This window comes from Xyrauchen texanus, chromosome 34 (genome assembly GCF_025860055.1).
Source record: "Xyrauchen texanus isolate HMW12.3.18 chromosome 34, RBS_HiC_50CHRs, whole genome shotgun sequence".
NCBI classification, from domain to species: domain Eukaryota; kingdom Metazoa; phylum Chordata; class Actinopteri; order Cypriniformes; family Catostomidae; genus Xyrauchen; species Xyrauchen texanus.
The window spans coordinates 33,881,660-33,903,486 of record NC_068309.1 but is presented as its reverse complement, the minus strand read 5'-3'; the positions used below and the strand labels follow the sequence as shown (position 1 = coordinate 33,903,486).

General features: G+C 37.1%; 1 protein-coding gene across 1 annotated transcript in view; it reads left to right on the top strand.

The window, feature by feature from the left end:
• LOC127627926 (nuclear protein AMMECR1-like) overlaps positions 1 to 21,827 on the top strand; it is a 48,716-nt gene that overhangs the window by 7,680 nt on the left and 19,209 nt on the right. Inside the window, exon 2 of the mRNA XM_052104541.1 lies at positions 18,774 to 18,884. Within this exon, the coding sequence (XP_051960501.1) occupies positions 18,774 to 18,884 (111 nt within the window). The remainder of the gene's footprint in view (positions 1 to 18,773; positions 18,885 to 21,827) is intronic.

Here is a 21,827-nt window from a genome sequence, read left to right as displayed (position 1 = left end):
TAATGTGAATATATGTATATATTGTGGTGTGTAACTTTTAATTTTTTATATATAAAAAAAATTGTTATAGTGTATACTGTGTATTATTTTGAGTACTTTTAATAATGTGTATATCGTGCTTATGTGTATAATATGTATATTGTTAATACATGTGCATACCTGTATAATGGTGTATTCTACTGCATGTTGATGGAACAACACACAAGACTTTCTCTCACCATTGCCCTCGTGCATAAAGTGAAGTGACAATAAAAGTGATTTGATTTGATCTATAGCGTGACCAGTGTAGTCTGATTTTTCTAACCGTGCCTCTTTAAATGTGCAGAATATGCATACATCTGGAGTTATTTGCACTAAATAGTGGATCCATAAGGTGATAACACTCACATTTGAGCCATTGCGGTCACAAAGAAGCATTAAGAAGATGATGTAATTGCTGCTAAACATCACAATATAGAGGTAAAAACAACAGTGGATGTGCACATCAAGAGCGCATGTGCAAGGAGGTCTGGTGATACCTGCATTTGTATAACGAGTCTGAAGGAATATAAAGACATCTTTATGGGACTAAACTACTGAAGAGAAAGTCTGGTGTCATTGCAGTCGTAGCGCACACACGCAACCGCCTGTGTAAGCACACAATTATATGTAGTATAATTCCCAAACAATTGACTCTTATAAGCTGTTACTGAATTAATCTCACTGACCTGGAAGTTATTCCTTCCATCATGTCCAATAATAATATAAATAATAACGGTTTGTGTTATGTAATTTATTTAAAGGGATAGTTCACCCAAAAATGAAAATTCTGTAAATTCTCACCCTCATGCCATCCCAGATGTGTATGACTTTCTTCTGAACACAAAGATTTTTTTGAATATTTCAGCTCGGTAGGTCCATACAATGCAAGTGAATAGTGATCAGGCATTTGAATCTCCAGTAAGCATATAAAGTCAGCATAAAACTAATCCATCAGACTCTAGTAGTTTAATCAATGTCTTCTGAAGCGAACCAGTTTGTTTTGGATGAAAACAGACCAACTTATAACTCCTTTTTCACTGCAGATCTTGTCATTGCATTCTCTAGGAACAATCACGATTTCAAGCTCGATTGCAACATCCGAGTGTTTCATGCTTGCGCAGAGCACTATATGGCGAAACGGAAAGTGGAATCGAGCTTGAAATCAGGATCACCAAGGAGACTGCTGTCAAGATGCACAGTGAAAAGGAGTTGTATTTTGGTCTGTTCTCACCCAAAACCAACTGGATCACTTCAGAAGACATTGATTAAAGCACTGGAGTTGTATGGATTACTTTTATGCTGTCTTTTATATGCTTACTGGCGCTTCAAAGTTCTGGTCACCATTTACTTGCATTGGACCTACAGAGCTGAAATATTCTTCTAAAAATCTTCATTTGTGTTCTGCAAAGAAAGTAAGTCATTCATATCTGGGATCACACGAGGGTGAGTAAATGATGAGAGACTTTTCATTTTTGGGTGAATTATTCCTTTAAATCACATTGCTACTTGTATTTTCAAATATTTATTACTAAAAAGTACAATTTGTTAATCACATGAGGGTGAGGAAATGGATAAAGTGTTCATGAGAGAAGTAGGGATATCTGATTAATTAATGCATTTTTCTTTTAACTCGCATCTTCTCAATTGGTTGATCCATTCCTCAAAACCAGTCAGTGATTTGTTCATGATCCTGATGATGTCACTGACAACATAATCGTCACAGTGGTTAACAGGAAGTTTGTCAGAAAATAATGAATTCAAATTGCTATCTGTTCCTCACATAAAACTATTGTATGATTTCAGAAGACCAAGAATATTGAACAAAAGTCATTTGGACCACTTTTATTATATTTTTGGTGCTTTACCATTTTTGAAACTTGACAGCCCCAGTCCTTATTCACTTTATTTATATGGAAAAGAGAGTCACAGTATTCTTTAAAAAAAATCCTATTTCGTGTTTCACAGAAGAAAAAAAGGAACTCATAAGGGTTGAGGGTGAATAAATGATGAGTTATTTTTGGGGTGAACTATTCCTTTGACGCACATCTAAATATTGTCAGCTGGAGTGTTTTAGCTTGTAATTGTGTCTCAAGTGTGTGTAACCGATGGGGATGACTGATTCAAGAAGTTGGAGTGCATTAATAGTGAGGTTACATGAAAACACAGGTGGGAATATTGAAGTGTATTTTTGTTCTGTAGCTCTGTTGCAGTATTTCTGAGTAACTGTCACAGATCCTGCTGTTAGTTCTTGTTGTTTCCAGTACACCAATGTCCTATGGTCTGAAAACTACTTTCATGCTGATCTCCAAGAACATATGACCTCAGACCACTGTCTTTAGTCTCTGTCAGCAGTTTGAATGTCCAAGTGCTTTTTTAGCTAGCTTTCTTACAAGCCATACTACACAGCTGCAGACTAACTACAATGCTTTGTGTGTGGAAAATGGCTAAGGTTGCCATTTAAGGAAGTATTTTATATATTTAAATAAATCCTATGAAGCAAATACAAATTGTTGACGATCATTTTTAAGGAACAACCCAAAGTGGCTGTGACACTAAAAGTCAAATTTTTGGACAGACCTAATCATTCTTTATTAAGGATTGGGTAAAAATAATGTTTTCGTGATGCGTAATGATCTTCATGAATGATATTGATTCTTAAATCCCTAGACCAATTTCTTAGTATTTATGCTACTATTTGCTTTGCGAGTAAATCTCTCTCGTTATATGAGACCAAATTTCACACTATGCGACTAAAAATGTCTGTGATAAGCCACTGGCTGGTAGAAGTGTTAAAGGGATATATCAGGCAAAAATGGAAAATCTCTCATTATTTACACGCCCTCATGCGTCCCAGATGTGTATGACTTTCTTTCTTCTGCTGAACACAAACAAAGATTTTTAGAAGAATATCTCAGCTCTTTTGGTCTTTTGGTTTTCAATGAAATTGAATTTTGACCAGAACTTTGAAGGTCCAAAAAGCATAAAGGCAGCATAAAAGTAATCCACACAACTCCAGTGGTTTAATCCATGTCTTCTGAAGCAAGCCTATCAGTTTTGGGTGAAGAAGCCATTCAGACGTTCTTTACAGAACTGCTTACAAGAAACGGTAGCATGTGTTCTGTAAATCCTTGTAAATGCATTAAACAATAAACATTTTAAAAATATGATAGATGCAATATAATATAATATTTAGTGATGAAATACATGGATTTGTACATTTTGTACAAAGCTAAAATTGGACAAATTATAAAAATAAAATATAGTTTGTAAATTGCATGATACATGAGCGTGCATCGTCTTTCCCGCAGCCGGCTTAGAATGTTATATCACCCCCTTGTGGTCTCCCAAACTATTAAGGCAGACCACATTAAACAGATGGCTAACAGACAGTGAATTGGAAAGCACACAAATTAGGCTTCTAATTAAATGTCAGCTTATTTTAAAATATCGATGCCTCAAAAACATATAGTGAAAATACTGTGCCGATGAATGTATTGATATTTTACAGCATGCGCAGTGTTCAGACATTAGACTAAAACATTTTTGGCATTTTGATAAAACCTGGAAATCAAAATAAAACCAGGAACATGTATTAAAGGAATTGATGACTCGACCCCTTAAAGCATGTGAACCCCCCCCCCCCAGTACTAGTTCTTGTGTAAACAACCCAAGTTATCTTGTGAACGCCCTTCTTTTGTGTATCCATTAACATGCAAAGGTGAACTATCGCGGTAATCCAAGATCTTCTCTGTAAAATAAAGTCGATTTCAGATTTTCTTACCAAAACCCATAGTATGGCTTCAGAAAGCTTGGACATGTAAGAGTCACATGGGCTACTTTTCTGACACTTTTTAAGCTTTTAAGTGAGTCACTTATCAACAACCATTATATATGTCAGCGAACGGGACATTCTTTATAATGTCTCCCTTTGTGTTCTGCAAAAAGTCAGACAGAAATAAATTTTTTGGGTGTACTGTTTGTTTTAGTATCTTTCTTAAAACATCCCGATACACCAATAGTAGTAATAAAAGGTGAGCACTTACAGTATATTAAAGGTGCACGCAGTCATCTTTTTCCTCATTAAAAAAAAGTTTGACTCTTAAATTTTATGTGTGAAATCATGAGCACTCACATTAAAATGAAAACTCCAGTCATATCAGTGACCTTATAAAAGCTGTTTTATTCTACATGGAGAGGGTCCACACATGGGGGCTGCCATGATAGAATCACATGACCAGTCGAATACTACTCGCTAAATCTCAGTAATCGTCCTGTTATTTGACACTTTCACTCATGACTGGAGTCTTCATTCTAATGTGAGTGCTCATCATTTCATACATATATTGCACAATTACAACTCATGTCTTTAGAACTTAAACTTTTTTAATGAGGAAAAAAATTACTAAGTGCATCTTTAAGAAAACTGGGAGGTTGTCCATGCTTTAATATGATTTCTAAGAACATATTTTTGGAGAATTTGAATTCTTGCGTTTAAGAACAATCTTTCTAAATAAGAAGTTTTTTTTCCGCAAATACAAAATATTTTTTCTTAAGTTAGAAATTAAGAAGAAAATAGTAGTTACAAAAATTTTCTTCTTAAGAATGTTTTGTGAATTCACTCTCCGTTCTCAATTCCCAGCCCTGTTAAGTCAACCAGTCATAATCAAGAATTCAGCAATGCCGTTGTAAAATGCTGCGTTCCTGTCATGTTGGAATTATGCTGCTTTGCTTGCTTGCTTCAAGGTGCTTTGGGATACTAAACTAAATTAACTCCTTATTTTTATGGAACTATTAATAATATTCTGACTACATCAATACAGCAGAAATACTGGGGAGCCTGGTGGACTTACATGCACCTGTGTGTTCCAGAGATAGCACAGATCATTGGCGCATGCAATTCTGCCATGACTTGTGCAACCAGGCTTTCATTGTGCAGCACAGATGCAGATTTCAGATGACAAGCAAATTTAGCAGTTATGAAGTTGTGAAAGCGAGATAAACAATATTGAATTTGCTTAGCTTGGGTGGAAAGTCTCTGACTACATTAATTCACCTCTTTCAAAGCAAACTATGTAACACTAGTTAAAATAAAATGGCATATAGTTTGTGTAGAGGTACTTGACTATTTTTAACAGGTTGCTGCTATTTGTTTTTAAACAACATCACAATGGTGAAGTTAGAGATGCCAGAGCTTTCATAAAATTCCAAGTTTTTAACTTGCAATCATGTGTTTGACGAATATGGTGAACGTAATTACAATTATTCAGAATGATGTGAATGCAGCATAAGAGTTACTTCAGAGAAGGGATGGTATTAGGGGAATGTCATGGTGTGTGTTATATTTGAGGGGAAAATGTTTCCCAGAACGTCATTAGCCTTGCTCTAGGCCACCCATTGAAGCATAGACATGGTCCAGCATCTGGTTTAACATTGTTTGTCAGTAAACGCACAATGAATGAGTGTAGTTCCTCTCATACCCCCTTTACAATGCTGCAGAACTCCCTTTTACCAACATTCCAGAGAGTCAGGAAGCCATTGGCCACGAGGAGGTCATGCTATCCTTGTCTCAGTTTACATGCGCTGGGCATTCTTGTGTTAGTCAGCTATTTATAGACGACTAAAAAGACACAGGAAGCCGTTCGTCCACTAAGGTCTTTTTCTCATATTTCCCACTTTTTAGAAGGTTTGTTTTGTCAAGCAGTTGGCCCTGCTTCCTTTGAAACCTCTCTTTGTGTTTTAAAGGTCTTGAATGACCCATGTTCTGTAGTCTCCCACAGCCAAGGATAGTTTTCTCTGAGAGGGGCTTGGAATGAGTCTCATTTCCACACTCCAGACTTGTACATTTGGATTAAAATGTTTAATCAGTTGTTCTTTTAAAAACATATTTGTTGTCAGCACACCTGAAACTTCCTCCTCATGGTGGTCTTCCGTCTTGTGCATACTTGCTACATGTCATCTGCTCCGTGTTGCCACTGAATCAGGGTTAATACTGGTGGCGCCCAGGAGGAAGTGCTGCGCTGAGCTGCTTTGATGCAACCTAATCTTTTTATTTATTTTATGTGCCTACTGTCCCTGGATTTAAGGGTCAGGAGAGAGTGCCCAATGCTGGGAAATCTGACAATCCAAGTGCGGATGGCAGATGGAAGGGGGTGGTTCGGCTTGCGTTCATGCAGCTTATATTTCAACAGAAGTTTGCTCTATTGCCGTCCAAAGGAGTCCTTTGCAGGAATGCATGGCATACATAACCTGATTTTTACCCTATATACGTTTCTGTTGATGTAGAGAAAAATGCTTACTCAATTTTGTTCTTTTTGTTCCTGAGACCAAAAAGCTTTCCCAACGGTCTGCTGGGAAAGATTGGGTTTCATCACGTGTTTGTGTAGAACATGCCCTGATTTTTCATATGAGGGTTATTCTTCAATTAAGGGAACTTCTTCAAACTATAGCCTAGGGCTGCATAATTATGACAAAAACCTTTTTGTCCATTTTTGCCCTTGATATTGTAATTGCGATGTATTTCTTTTTTTATGTTTTAATTTTTCTCCCAATTTGGAATGACCATATCCTACACTGTAAAAACAGTCCTGTTTTTACAAAAAAAGAATCTGGCAGCTGTGGTTGCCAGAATAATTATGTAAGAAATACAGTAAAAATATAAACAACTTTACAGAACAACCTGTACATTTTACAGTTTAAAATGGTTGTAATTTACATGACCACGCTGGCACTGTAAAAAAAAGAATTCTGTTCTTTTACAGTAAAACAATTTAAAAAACTTGATATTAGACTTCTGAATCTGTAAAAATCTGATATTTACTTTATAAGGTTTTTTGTTAATCACCAGAAGTGCACATGATGATATGAAGTTCATCAATAGTGGCACTTTCAGGAGCAATGACCAATAAATGGTAGAGACAGCGCTCCGTGTCACGTACAAACACTAAACACCATCAGGGTAACACAAGTGAGATTTAAATAATGCAGTAAACATTAACTAAACTAGATTATATATAAAACAGAACACCCCAGTGTACATAACTGATATTAAAAATAAGATGAAACATAACTATTCCCATAAAATATAATGAAATGTAATGGGTCACACAGGGAATTCTGGGAATGCCCGATTACGTTGTTTTACTGTAATTTTAACAGTATTTTACTGTCAAAAGTACATGTACTCTCTTGTTATACAATGTACATTTTTACCATTAATTGTACAGGAAAATCATACTTTACATCTAAAAAAATGTATTTTTACAAAATGTTATTGTAAACTACTACTGTATTGTCTTAAAATATAGATTTTGTTTTTACTGTATATTTTACAGTATTAGTTAATCAATGAAAATGTATTTGTTGTATTTTTACAGTATTTTACTGTTAAAATGACAGACATTTTTTACAGTGATATTGCTTTAGTAGGTCCTCGTGGTGGCACGGTCACCTCAATCCGTATGTTGGAAAACAAGGCTCAGTTGCCTCCGTTTCTGAGACAGTCAATCCATACATCTTATCACATGGCTCGTTGTTCATGACACTGCAGATACTCACAGCATTTGGAGACTCATGCTACTCTCCGTAATCCACGCACAACTTACCACACGCGCCTCATTGAGAGCGAGAACCACTAATCATGACCACAAGGAGGTTACCCCATGTGACTTTACCCTCCCTAGCAATGGGCCAATTTTATTGCTTCGGAGACCTGGCTGGAGTCACTTAGCATGCCCTGGATTCAAACTCAAACTTTGCAATCAGACTTTGTACGATTCATGAAAATTTTAAATCTACAAATTTTAAAACCATGGTTAAGTTGAAGGTCCTTAACAAAAAAAAAACACAAACATTTTCTCTAATTACTAAATCAACATTTTTACTTAATACCTGCACTATTACGCTACATGCATCAATATGCATTTCAAACTCAACTCATTTTGCATTTCAAAGTGCATTTCAAACTCAACTCAACATACTCTATATTCAATATTCTGAAGCTGTAAATCACTATAAAGGAATAACCTTGTTATTAAAATGCATATGAGAAAGGAAGTTGTGATAATGCTGTTTGAGTATTTTAATCATACATGGAAATCCTACATATGCAATGAAAAGCTCAAGCACTTTACTTATTGTTTCATGCCTGTCTGAATTAGCACAGAGTGCCTGTTTAAAAATGGAAGGGATTGTGTGCAGTTTCGGCTCACCTGCGGCATCAATGCTTAATCATGTATCAATATATATTACTGTGATGGCATAAATCAAAGTGCATTATTGATGCTTGCTCGCGAGGAAACAGGAAGAACTCACGTGCGCATTATTAACAAATTTGACCAGCATACAGCAAACAGTGCCTGTTATGTAAAGGACATCGCTGTAGTAATTGACTGCAAAAAGAAAATGTTCCCAGATAGGAGAAATGTAGGGGGCTTCTCTATCAGCGGCTCATTTTCTCTGCTTGCCATTTTCATCTATACACAACGCAAGCAGAACTGTGATGTTTTTAAGTTGACCCATGTGCCACACAGGTGGAGGGTGTCCATCTACAGAGCCATTTGGGTGCATCAGCGGAGTTTGTAACTGTGCCTGTCTGTTTGACGCTTTGATTTCTTCACCAAACCTTGTGCTACAGATGCGTCATTAAATGGTGATATGGTGCTTAATGCTTACGTACTTTTTTTGTTTTGTTTTAAGAACCGTTACGCCCCTACATTACAATGACTGAAGCTGTCACTCACTGTAGGTTTATAAACCATTCAGTGCAAGATTACTAACGCTCCAAATAGAGTTCTGCACTCTTGCGAATTCTCTCATTACATTTAGCAGATGATTTTATCCAAAGCGACTTACAGTGCACTTATTACAGGGACAATCCCCCCAGAGAAACCTGGAGTTAAGAGCCTTGCTCAAGAACACAGTGGCTGTGATTGTGGCTATTGAACCGACAACCTTCTGCTTACCAGTTCTGTGCTTTAGCCCACTACACCACCACCACTCATATTTGCCATCTACTTTGCAAGCAAGCGGTGCAAGATTAAATAAATCCAAAATAATTCTAAAGTGCTTTTTGCTTTTGTTCTATAGTTTCTTTTCGAGTGTCAGGTGATGTTTATTCAGTATTCATTTTCATGTGCCACTGCAAACGGAGGTGAAACATAAAGCAAGCATCTGGGCATCAGACTGTTTAAAACTTGCACATCAGGATCAGTTGTCATCACTGATAGGTCGAAGGACTAATTTAAGCGTCTCTGGTTGGCTGTTGCTGCTTTATTACACAACGGACATGTCTGTGAATGGTTAGAATTCTCAACCGTTGCAAAAAATTCCTTCTAAATAGAAACAATTGATGCAACAGGAGCAGGCTTAAAGGAATATTACACCCAAAAATTACAATTCTCTCATGATTGACTTAACTTTAATCCATCCCATGTGTGTCTTCCCAATTTCAGCAGAACTGAAATTAAGATTATTATAAGCACATTTCAGCTTTTTGTCCATACAATGCAAGTGAATGGGTGCCACAAGGCTGCTGGCTAATGTGATGGTCCAAAAGGCATATTTAGGCAGCATAAAAGTAATCCACATGACTCAAGTCGATCAATGAATATCTTCTGAAGCAAATCGATAATAAAATACCAAAAATAAATCGATTATTAAACCTTTATTAATGTTTAAAAAACACTTTCTTCTAGCAGTGGACGTATCATGGAGCTGTTGCGTGATGCAAGCGTGATGCAAGCATTCATGCAAGAAGTCAGAAGCATGTGCTTTGTTCACAACAGGGGAATGAACCACACAGTTGGGTCATTTCAAACAATGCTGGCCAGAAGTAATGATTTCAAGTAAAAAAAAAACTGTGTTTCTTGCACAAACCTATCAATTTGCTTCAAAAGACATTCATTGATCGACTATTGAGTCATTTGGATTACTTTTATGCTACCTAAATATGCCTTTAGGACCGTCAAACAGCCAGCATCCTAAGGATAACAGCTGAAATGTGCTTATAAAAATCTTCATTTCGGTTCTGCTGAAGAAGGAAAGACACATCTGGGATAGATTGAAGGTAAATAAATCAAGAGAGAATTTTCATTTTTGGGTGAACTACCCCTTTAAATTAAAGGCTGTAATTGTCAGTTTTAACGATTACATAATCGTGGCAGACATAATCACAATCTAGCTTAGGTTTTAGATTAATTGTTCAGCCCTACTATAACTGCTTTTTGCATTTTATATGCTGTTTGCATATACGACTGTATTTTCCCCTGATTTTTACTCTGCTAAAGCACAGGAAAGAAATGTCCCATGTTGCAAAAAGGAAAGCAAAGAGTAAAAGGTGAGAGGTTGCTGACACAGTTGCTTCTGGATTACATTTCTGCTAATGATACCTAATAAACCCACTCGTATCATAATTTAAAAATCGAAACGTTAATTACATTTCTTCGAATTGTCACTGCTGCCCTGGCAGAAATGTCACTTATGTTCCAACGTCACTTCTCATTTCCATGACAAATAAATATATATATATTTTTTGGAAAGTCAGTTCTCTGCTTGTACCTACTATTGAAAAATACTGTTGTTTATGTCCTGTACCTACAATTGAAAAATCCAATGTTCTTATCCTATACATACAATTAAAAAATCAAATTATTTTCAGCCTGTACCTACTGTTGAAATATCCCATGTTTTTCATCGTATTCCTACTGGAAAATCCAATTGTGCTGATCCTAAACCTATAATTAAAAAAAATATATTCATCTTATACCTACAATTGAAAAATTCAGTGGTTTTCTGTTTAACCTTTCAACATTTACAAATTGGGGAAATTGAATTGACAATACACCAAAGTTTTAAGCAAATTAATTGAACTGTTGGAAATTATGAATGCACATATAAAAATTGATACATGGATCTTTGGATCAAGTATTGATGCAATATCATGTGCAAAAGTAATTGCAATTCCTCAAAATATGATTGAACTGGCAGAGCCCTAAAGAGCTCGAGCAATCTGCCAAAGCACTTTACACTGCAGCAGTACCACATAAAACAATATGCACATTGTAATGTTGCATCGTGCCCTTCTTTCCGGTGCAGCTTACTCATAAATTACTTTGAAGATAGGTTATCTGTACCACACTATTCGAGCCCCTAATAGACCTGCCACTGTATGTTTATTCTAGAAACCTCTGGCTATCATGTCACACCGCTGTATTCATGTTTGAATTAGTGTCATGTTACTCTAACAGAAATACAGTGTTGAGTTATGGCTTTTTATAGAAGGGAGAAAACTGATCCCAGCATTGTGTTGTGTGGCGAGAAAGCACTTTTAACCAAATACACTGTCTATTCAATGATGCAAGTACTGAATGTACTTGGCAGACTTAATGCAGAAGGCAGAAGCAGCTGTTTAAATGAAGGCTTGCTTCATTCTCAGTAATGGGGAATCCACCCCCTTTTATTTGTCGCTTGCCATAATGACTAAGTGGCCGGAGTTTAAGCATAATTATTAAGTTGTTTTCACCCTTGGATAAATCCCCATGAAATGATACCCGAATGTTATAAATAACTTTGTCTGATTGCTTCCAGCAAGGGCATTTTTGATTCATTTTATCAATATAGGCTAAATCATTCTCAAAGTGTAGTTTGCCAGTTTTGTGGGTGGTAGGGGATAAATTATGGAATGCAGAGATGCAGATGCCAAAGACACAGCAGGAATGTCCCAAAATATAGGGTTGGGTGAGTTACATGCCCAAGTTTAATACTTGAGTTTAGGTTTATTTTTTCAATCCCTAATCTTAAGTATGAGCAATAATAATAATAGTGATACTGCCCTTAGATTGTCTAGTGTACAGTGCACAATCACATTATACCATTTTCTATATGAATACTAGATTCTAGTTGGCTGGAATGTGTGCGTTTATACTGATTAGTGTAGAGGTAGTTCCAGTCAGTTTTAATCACCGTTCTATATTAAAGGGGTCATGTCATGAGGAATACAATTTTCTTTTACGGTACTTTGACAAATAAGAGGTCATTCTACTATAAAAACATACTTAAATTTCAGAACTCAAAACGTATTCCCCAATGCAATAAAAGCGCCTACTGGTGCTCCGTTCGTAAACCGAAAGCAGGACAGACAGGCCTACTGTGGCCTAACTATTCCTGAACACCAAAGGGGACTCAGCTGGACTATTTTGAATTATTTTAGTGGATAAGCATGTACTAGACAGACATCTTTGGAGATTGTCATGTATCTCTTGTTGCTTTTAAAAGACACGGTGTCAGGTTTCAACGCTGAAAAGGAGACCCCATTCTGTTTCATTCAACTGCAGTGCATCTTGCTGTTTTGAGCACAAACGCATCCTGGACACGTTCTTGCACCCATCTATGCTGTTTTTAATTGTTGGTGTATGTAAACATGCAATAGATGGACGTCTTTGACCGTTTTGATGCATTGCTGGCAATGTGCGCCCCATTGCAGAATGATACTGTATGTGTGCACGTCTTGATTCATCATGCTTTTGACTATGTATGCAAGTTTTTTTTTCGGCTCATATCAGCGTGGATTGCTTGTGAACCAGTCATAATCCGATTCAAGCTTTGCAAAGGAACTGTTATTGAAGGATGGGGCAGTTAAAAACACTATTGGACCCAATTGCAAAACCGTGAGTAAACCGTTTAATTCATGAATATTTCAAATGTCATGACTGTTTGATAGTTTATGGTGCTGCTGTGCTTTGAGTGAACAGTTTAATATATTCGGAAGTAATGTGTTGGATGTTCGTTATGTGTAAACGCTGAAATTTCGTTTTATAATATTGTGGAGCTTTGTTCATTCTCTTTCGATTGAGTTTCAAATATGGCTGTTTTTGAGGGGCTGCACGATGTTAGCCAATCTTAACAGAGGGTGTTAACATTGAATTTTAAAATAGGCGCTTCGGCTAAACCAGAGCGTTTCAGACAGAGGACAAGAGACAGGGTGGCAAATGATCATTTATAACTAAATTATTACTGTTTTGGTGCAAACAGACTTAACTAACATTAGCAGTGGACCTCAGGGAAGATAACAAAATTACATTAAAAAAAAAGATGAGTATGTTGTAACCCCTTTTAAACGCCTACTCTACTGTCCTCCTTAATGTGACATTGCTAGAGTTTTATGCCTCTGTTCTATCTACCCTTGGATGCAAATATATTGTTACAAGTCCGATAAGTCTCCGAGCGGGGATAAATAGTCACATCACAGCATCATCAATTCATGCAATACCATCTTTAAATTGTGAAGCGCTACAGGAGTAATGGAAAAGCCAACAGTGTTCATCAGAGTTCATCTTAGATAAAATAAAAAATGCACCTGCACTTTCCCTTTCATACCCATAAGCTTGTAAGGAAAGTATGGTTTGACCTTCAGCTATGTTTTAAATGGAGGGGGAGAGAAGGAAACTGGGACCTATCAAAGGTGCCTTTTGCTGTCCGGCAAGACGATTTGAATTGCAATGTGATCCACATGAATCATCTAATATTGCTGCGCTTATCAGTGTGTGCCACACACACTCGTTAGAGAGTGGCCCTCACTCAGTGCTGAATGCAGACCATATTTTAAAACAAGACTTTTGTGGATTCGTAATCTTGCAAGGCCATATTGCGATTGTAATCTTAATCCAATCAATCATGCAGGCTTAATTGAAATCCTTCCTGATGTATCAGAGGTCTAACTCAAAGCATTTTGGATGGGTTTCCCTCCATGTAAATGTTGAGTAAATTTGTTAAAAAACAAATTCTCTACATTCAGTGGCTATTATTATTTCTTGATTGTGCTGTTAAATTCACAGTGTATTTACAGGATGTGTGGTCTTCAAAAATGTATGTTAATTTTCTCAATTATTTGTAGAGCTTTTTGCTTAAATCTTTCAAAGAAATGGCACTACTTTATCTTTGTGTCTGATTTAAAATGGGCAGAACATAAAATCTTAAATGACCATGGTATAACCACTGACTATAAGCAGGATAATCCATGGCTTGGTTTATGTTAAACGATTTAAATGCAATGTGATTCATGTTGGGTGGTTCTGTTCCCTCACGTTGTGCGTTAAAATAGATTAACGCATCCCTAGCAGTGGATTATTAGCTACATATAATACAGGCTATACATATGTTAACACAGTGGATTCTGTAGAAAAAAAAGATCAATCCTTGCTTGCATAAATTAGTAAAGTCTGAAAAAACATAAATCTGCTTCAGCTGAAAAAACAAACCCAGTGACCTCTTGCTAGCAACAACCCCAGCTCTGCAGTGTTAAAGCTATCCCACTGCCAATCGTTTTGCAGTTGAAATTTCAGGAGCTTTGTTCCCAGGGTCACTGGGTTGCTCACCGTGGAGAGCAGGGAGGCTTTCTGGCATCTTCGTATAAGTTTACAGTCCTCGCCCATTTGTTTTCTGAAAGATTTATTGCTGGGCTCATAATTACCTGCAAAGTCGTTCGGGTCTTTTTTGCAGATGCTTTCTGTGTGAGATTAAAAGCTATTCATCTTAAAGAGACCACTGCTGAAAGGGTGGGATGGGGATTGCTGTGGCATGTTAGTTATGGCCTGATGGTTTGTAAGGGACAGGGCACGATGCATTCTGATGTGGCACAATCCTGATGAATGCCCAATAACCCGTGTCACATTTGCAGCAAATGTCACTGGTGTTAATCTCTCTCCCTTGATGCTTTGTTTTTCATCCCCTGTTAAGGAATCTCGACACTAAGGCATGACTCTTCACCTCATTTCTTTTAAGTGGTGAGTGCTAAGGGGAAAATAACATTTTTTCTAACATTAGCCTACTTTTTCTCATACTTAAGTTGATGGATTTTAACAAACCCTTGACTGGTCCTACACTGTTTATGAAATGAACATGATACCTTAATATGACTTATAGAGGAGAATTGTGCTATTATTCGATTTTTAGACATTTAAGAAATGAACCGAGCAATTTCTAGGGACAATGGACCAGTAGGCAACCACCTAGCAACCAAGATGGTCAATAATACCTGGAGAGAGCTATCCACTAGCATTCCCATTCATAGCAGTTACTCAGCTGGGGCAAGAGCCCCTTTGATGTATGTTACCTGCATAGTGCCATCTTCGCTTATGGGGGCTCAGTTCTGGGCACACATGCTTCAGAAGCATGCTTTTTTGGAACCAGAAGGTAGTTACAACATCTACCAGCAGGGGCTAAGGGGCCGTTCACACTGCATTACAAAAAGCTATATGGTTGTCTCGAGATGTATTTGTAAAATATGAAGGTCTTTTAACTTAACATGTCATCTTAAAAATATGGTGCATATTTAAAAGCAAAGCATGGCAAAATGTTCAAAGACGTCCATCTAGCGCATGTTTACATTGGGAAAAAGAATGACAAAAATGGCCTCCATGTTAGCCATACTAACCAGCTATACTCTCTCATCCTAGCAACTGCATAGAAACACACGGATAACCACCCACAACACCCTAGCATCGTAGTGGCGGCATAAATCACCACTTACATATTCTTCAGAAAATGTAAAAATGTTTCTTACAAATTTAAGTTTTTTTTTATACTAGTTTATTTTATTGTTCAAGTACTTTCCGTCTGTCTACCTTTTTCTGCAACCTGGTCTCATAGAATCATGTTACTATACCTACATATTTGCAAAACTATTTTTACGTGGCTCATTGTACGAATCGCAGCAGTTTGAGATGAATTGAACACTAGAGGCGCTACAACAACAGTCACTTATATTCACTTCTACACAAATCACAAGTGTCAGATTATCAGTTCATAAACACTTTTCACACTGTTCCTCTTACAATGCCAGCTATGATATATAAACTCTTTTACCATAGTGCCTGACTTGTAAGGTGACACATTTTAACATTTGCATTACGTAACCAACTACATTTACAAGCTTGTTTGAGTGCGATTAAATTGCGGTGTAGCTCAACTGATAAAGCATTGCACTTGCGATACAAAAATGACTGTTGCTTCACGTTTTTCATCTTACATTTAATTTTTACGACACTGTCAGTTAGGTTTAGGGTAGGGAGGTATGTTTTTAAACTCTGTAGAACATTAACCTTGAAAAACAGATTTTGTTTGGGAGAAACTTGAACTGTCTTTTTGCCCAACGTGGAAATTTCACCTTGGAGCCACCTCAATACATGTTACGAACCGTGGAATGTAATTTTGTATAAATGCTGCCACAGTCACATAATTCTCATGAGATCAGGCTGTAGTCTGTAAAAGGGCTAAACGTAGTCAACTCAGAATATATTTTCTTTTTTTTATATTCTACATAAAAGTCATACTTACAAAAATACATTACATAGCCATAGACAATCTGGGATACTACCACTATAATACTGTTCTTCACGGCATCCATGCATAACTCACCACACGCCCCACCGAGCGCGAGAATTAAAGAGACCACGAGGAGGTTACCCCATGTGACTCTACTCTCCCTAGCAACTGGGCCAATTTGGTTGCTTAGGAAGCCTGACTGGAGTCACTCGGCACACCCTGGATTCAAAGTAGGGTTGCTTTCATGGTATGATAACATTCTCAGAAAATATCATGGTTTCACAGTATACGGTATTACACAATTGCAATTATCAGTGACATTATTTTTGTTGTTGATGCCAACAACAAAATCTACAGGACGTTTTCTCTCTCCCCTTTTAAAAATTGAAGAGCATATTTATTTATATGAGCCCATTATTATCCCGTTTGTTTCTACAGAACATGCATATTACACAGGAGGAAAGGATCCTCATTACCATGGTTAGGTCAGTGTAGCTAGTCTTAAATAATAGTAATAATAATAATAAAAAATTATAACATTTATGAAAAAATATATACTAGCTGAAACATCTTAACTACAACTGCCACTGTTGATATAAAATGAGGCCTAATAGATTCTACCTTTTAGATTATTTTATATGAAACTAACATTAAGTTACTTTTACTCATATAAAATCGTCAAACAACTTTGTAAATGTGATAATGATTTTATATTTTAGCGCATAACACAGTATTGCTCTCTTCATCCTCAGTGCTGTTTGGCAAGTCAGAGCTGTCTACAGTTCGAGAGTTTCTACAGTAATGCTTTAAACTAGAAAAGTCTCACTAGAATTCAAATTGGTCACATAAATTTTGAGGTCTGTGCACTGTGATATCGAGGGAAGCCCAGTTGTTGCACGCGCACAGCAGAGAGATGAGCAGATTATGATCGCTAGCTCGTTACACTCGTGTGAAAGTGCAGATGAGAAGCCTTTTGCTGATTACGAGATTATCATTAAATCTGCTTCGGCAGTCTTAAATAGGCTATCACTTGGGAGGCCGACGAAATATCTTCAATGGGAGAACCATGGCATTGTTTTATCCCTGCTGTCCGCGACCCAGTCCGAATAAACCAGTTGAGAAACACTGCTTTATCTCACACACACACTCATTTATGTCAGACCCCCTCGCCTCGCTTCTTTCTGACATTTTCTCCGCTGCATGTGTGTGTGTGTGAGATGCAAGTTGACGAGTTTGACAGGCAGTCAATAAAGAAAGGTGATACGCACCGCATGTGATATTCTCCGTCCGGTGGCATTTTTTCCTCAATGCCGTAGATAAGCAAATGCACATGGTTTGATAACCGTCAAATTTCATTCCATGGTATACCGGGAAACCGGTGTACCGCTGCAATCCTAATTCAAAGTCGTGACTTCAGGGGCAGTTATTATTATTATTGTTATTAATAATATATTGCATATTAGAAACTTTTTATGAAATGATAATCATCATCACTTCCATGCGGCGATATGGCCTTGCGTGAGTACTAGAGTGAAAGGCTTCATTTTTATATGTCTGCATTCAGCACTGCAGTCAGTGGTGTGCGAGCAACTGGCGCCCTCTAGCTTAGATGGTGTTTATCATGCTAAAGTTAAAAATGTCTTGTCTTGACTGTCAGGGAAAGATGCCTTTGATAGGTTCCGGTTTTCTTCTCTCTCCTTCTGTGAAGAACATAGCTGAACATCAAACCATACTTTTCTTTCAAGCGCTTTGGGATGTGAAAGAAGTTATCTTCAGTTCGGAATCAGTAATACAGGGCTAATGAACACTGTAGTCTTTTCTGCAGTGTTTTTTTTTTATTTATTTTTTCTGTAGCACTTCACTGTTGATTGAAAGATGGCATTGCATGACTTGATGTTGTGTTTTGTGACGTGACAGTGAATCCCAGCTCTGAGACTCATCAGACATTTACACGATATTCGTGTCCGAAGTTAGTTTGAACAGAGGCATAAAACTCATGCAATGTTGGAGAGTAGTAGGTAGAGCAGGCACATATTAATATAGAACGGTGATTAAAACTGACAGGAACTACCTGTGCAATAAACTATTTACTGTTATATGGATATGTGTTCTTATATAGAATACATTGATTTGTAAATTGTACATTTCTAAATTATAAAGTCTTCAGCATTTTGTACCATTTCCCACTCTGCACACTGCTTTCTGATTAGTGCAGTTTCCTCTATTGACTTGATTAAATGATTTTGTATTCAAGGTCTCCCTTCATTTCCTACATCTCACCCTTTTAAGCAAGAAATTATTTAAGCAAGGCTACTGTCATATGTTTTTTTCCAGGCTTGGCTCTCAGTCCTCATGTCAGGTGTAAAGCTCTGCTTTTATGTGATTCTAGTGCGTGCTGATCTTACCTATACTGATATATATTTTTTTTCCAACAGCCCACTGTTTGTCACATGGAAGATTGGCCGGGACAAGCGGTTGAGGGGTTGTATAGGTACATTTTCTGCCATGAACCTGCACTCAGGACTCAGGGAGTACACTCTTACCAGGTACACACCCCATCTTGTGTTCAATGATATAATGCTTACACTTAATTCTACAACTTGTCTCCATGCATGTAAAAACAATTCTCTCATCATTTACTCACCGCTCAATTACACCACTTCCCACAGTACACATACTCTGCGTACGCATCATGTGCGAGGAAGTGTAATTGAGCTTCAAATTATGACAGATTTATAGTGAAAAATTTTATTTTTCTCACTCCAAACTGATCAATTCGCTTCAGAAGACATGGATTAAACCACTCGAGTCGTATGGATTACCTTTATGCTGTCTTTGTCTTTTTTTTGGGAGCTTGAAAGTGTTGGACCCCACTGACTTGCATTGTATGGATATATTCACCTCATATCACCATCAAAATGTCTTCGTTTGTGTTCCGCAGAAAAAAGAAAGTCATACAAGTTTGAGACGGCATAAAGGTGAGTAAATGATGAGAGAATTATCATTTTTGGGTGAACTATTATTTCAACACTCGGTAAGCGCCAAATGCTTGTAATTGTTCGCTTTGGCGAGTCAATGCAACGTACTGCCGCTCATACACTAAAAACACTACATAATGAACATCACGCGCACACTGTGTAGTAGATGACAGAGAGCAGAGCACGCATTCACTGTAATCACAGATTATTCATTTATTTAATAAAGATCACAGCAGTTTGCGGTTTAACAATCGCACTTGACCATGTGGCAAACTGCTTATCCTGAGGTGAGACGCTACCGTCAAAAAACAAACAAATATAATGTATACACACGTAGAATATAGATGTATATAGATAGTGGAGTGGTAGTGTAGCGGTTAGCGCGCTGCGCTACGAACCTGGCAACCCGAGTTCAATTCCCGCTCATGGCCAATACCAGTGACCAGTGACCATAGGCGCTCGCTAACAGCACTTGCCCCTACAGTCTGTTAAGGCTAAATGGGGGATCTTTATAGATATATCACTACTGTATAGTTCTGTAATATTCTTTTTAATAAAAATAATATTTAATTTTATTTAAGCAATATCTTACATCTGTGATGCTCTGTTGTGCAGTACTTTATTTGACAAAAATAGCTTCAATGTTGTGTTTTGGATGGTGTGGCAATGTAATTTAAGTTTTAATGAATTCATTTGTTCAGACACTCTTTTGAGGATGAAATTGAAGTAAACTGTCGAATACAGAATTCAGAAGAAATCAAACTGAAAACACTGAATTGTTGTAAAAAAAAGTCTAACTGATTTCATAGGGCCCTATAGATAACTTTATACATTTGTCCATTAAAGAAAACATCTGTCGTAAGTCATGCACCTTTTAGCAAATGTCAGTACATCAGTTGGGAAATGTATCTAGGATGACGGAAATTCTATGTGAACTCCATGTGGCGACACATACAGTATGTGTAATGTTCCTTGCATAGACCTTTAAAAGTGTGGTAATTTTCCCAAACACTCGTACATATTTGAGTCTTTAGAGACACGACATGTATATCTATCAAAAATCATTCTACAAAATGCCCAGATAGTGTAACATTTTCAAAATATATTCAAGATAATTTGAAAATAATGAAATAAAATAGATTTTGCTATATTTTTATGTTTTATTTTATTGTATCAAATCATGACAAATCTATAGTTGTTATAAAAGTCTACACAAAATCATGTAAAATCTGTTTCCACCTTTATTGTGATAAAGCAATCAACCAAATTCAAGTGAACAACAAATGGAAACTTAAAAAAAAACAAAAAAACATGTTGCATATGTGTGCACACCTCTCAACTAATACTTGGTTGAAGCACTATCAATTTATCTTATCTTGATTTGTTAATTTTTTTCCCCACTCTTACGTGCAAAAAAACTCCAGATCAATCAAATTGCGAGAGGATCTGCTGTGCACAGCCCTCTTCAAGTAATTCCACAAGTTTTCGACAGGTTTTGTGTCTGGGCTCTGACTGGGCCATTCCAAAACGTTGAACTTCTTCTGAAGACATTCCTTTGTTGACTTCAATTTCAGTTTGGGGGTCATTAAAGTGCTAAAAGATAAAATTCCTCTTCAGCTTTCTAAAAGGAGGCCTTCAGGTTTTGTGCCAAAATGGACTGGTGTTTGGCACTATCCATGATTCCTTTTATCTTGTCTAGTGCCCCAGTCCCAGCTGAAGAGAAGCAGCACTATAGAATGATGATTCCACCACCATGCTTCACCCTGGGTGAATACACATACACTGGCAGCTAAAAGTTTGGAATAATGTACAGCTTTTATTCACCAAAGTGGCATTCAACTGATCACATTGTATTGTCAGGATATTAATAATGTGAATAATTACTATTATAACTTGAAAAACATTGTTTTCAGAACTTCTTAAATTACTTCAAAGAGTCTCATCAAAAAATCCTCCACAAGCAGTGATGACAGCTTTGCAGATTCTTGACATTCTAGCTGTTAGTTTGTCCAGATACTCATGTGACATTTCACCCCACACTTCCTGTATCACTTGCCATAGGTGTGTCTGTCTTGTCGGGCACTTCTCACACACCTTACAGTCCAGTCTGTTTTTTACATCAGTAATGTCCTGACTATAATTTGTGATCAGTTGAATGCCACTTTGGTGAATTTAACTACCAATTTCCTTCCAAAACAGCTAAATCTGTACATTATTCCAAACTTTTGGCCCCCAGTCTATGTTTTGGCAGAATTTGTGAGTAATGGCTTCTGTCTTGCCGCCTTAACCCATATCCCAGACAAATGAACAATATAGGATATTGTTGTCACGTGCAGCGAGTGTCCAGTACTTGCCAGATATTCTTGCAACTCCATAAATATTGCTTTAGGCCCCTTGGCAGCCTCCCTGATAAGTTTTCTTCTTGTTTATTATAAAATCTTTGATGGGCGCCCTTGTTCTTTGGAATGCCATTGTGGTGCCCCACTTTCTCCACTTTTTGATGATGGCCTA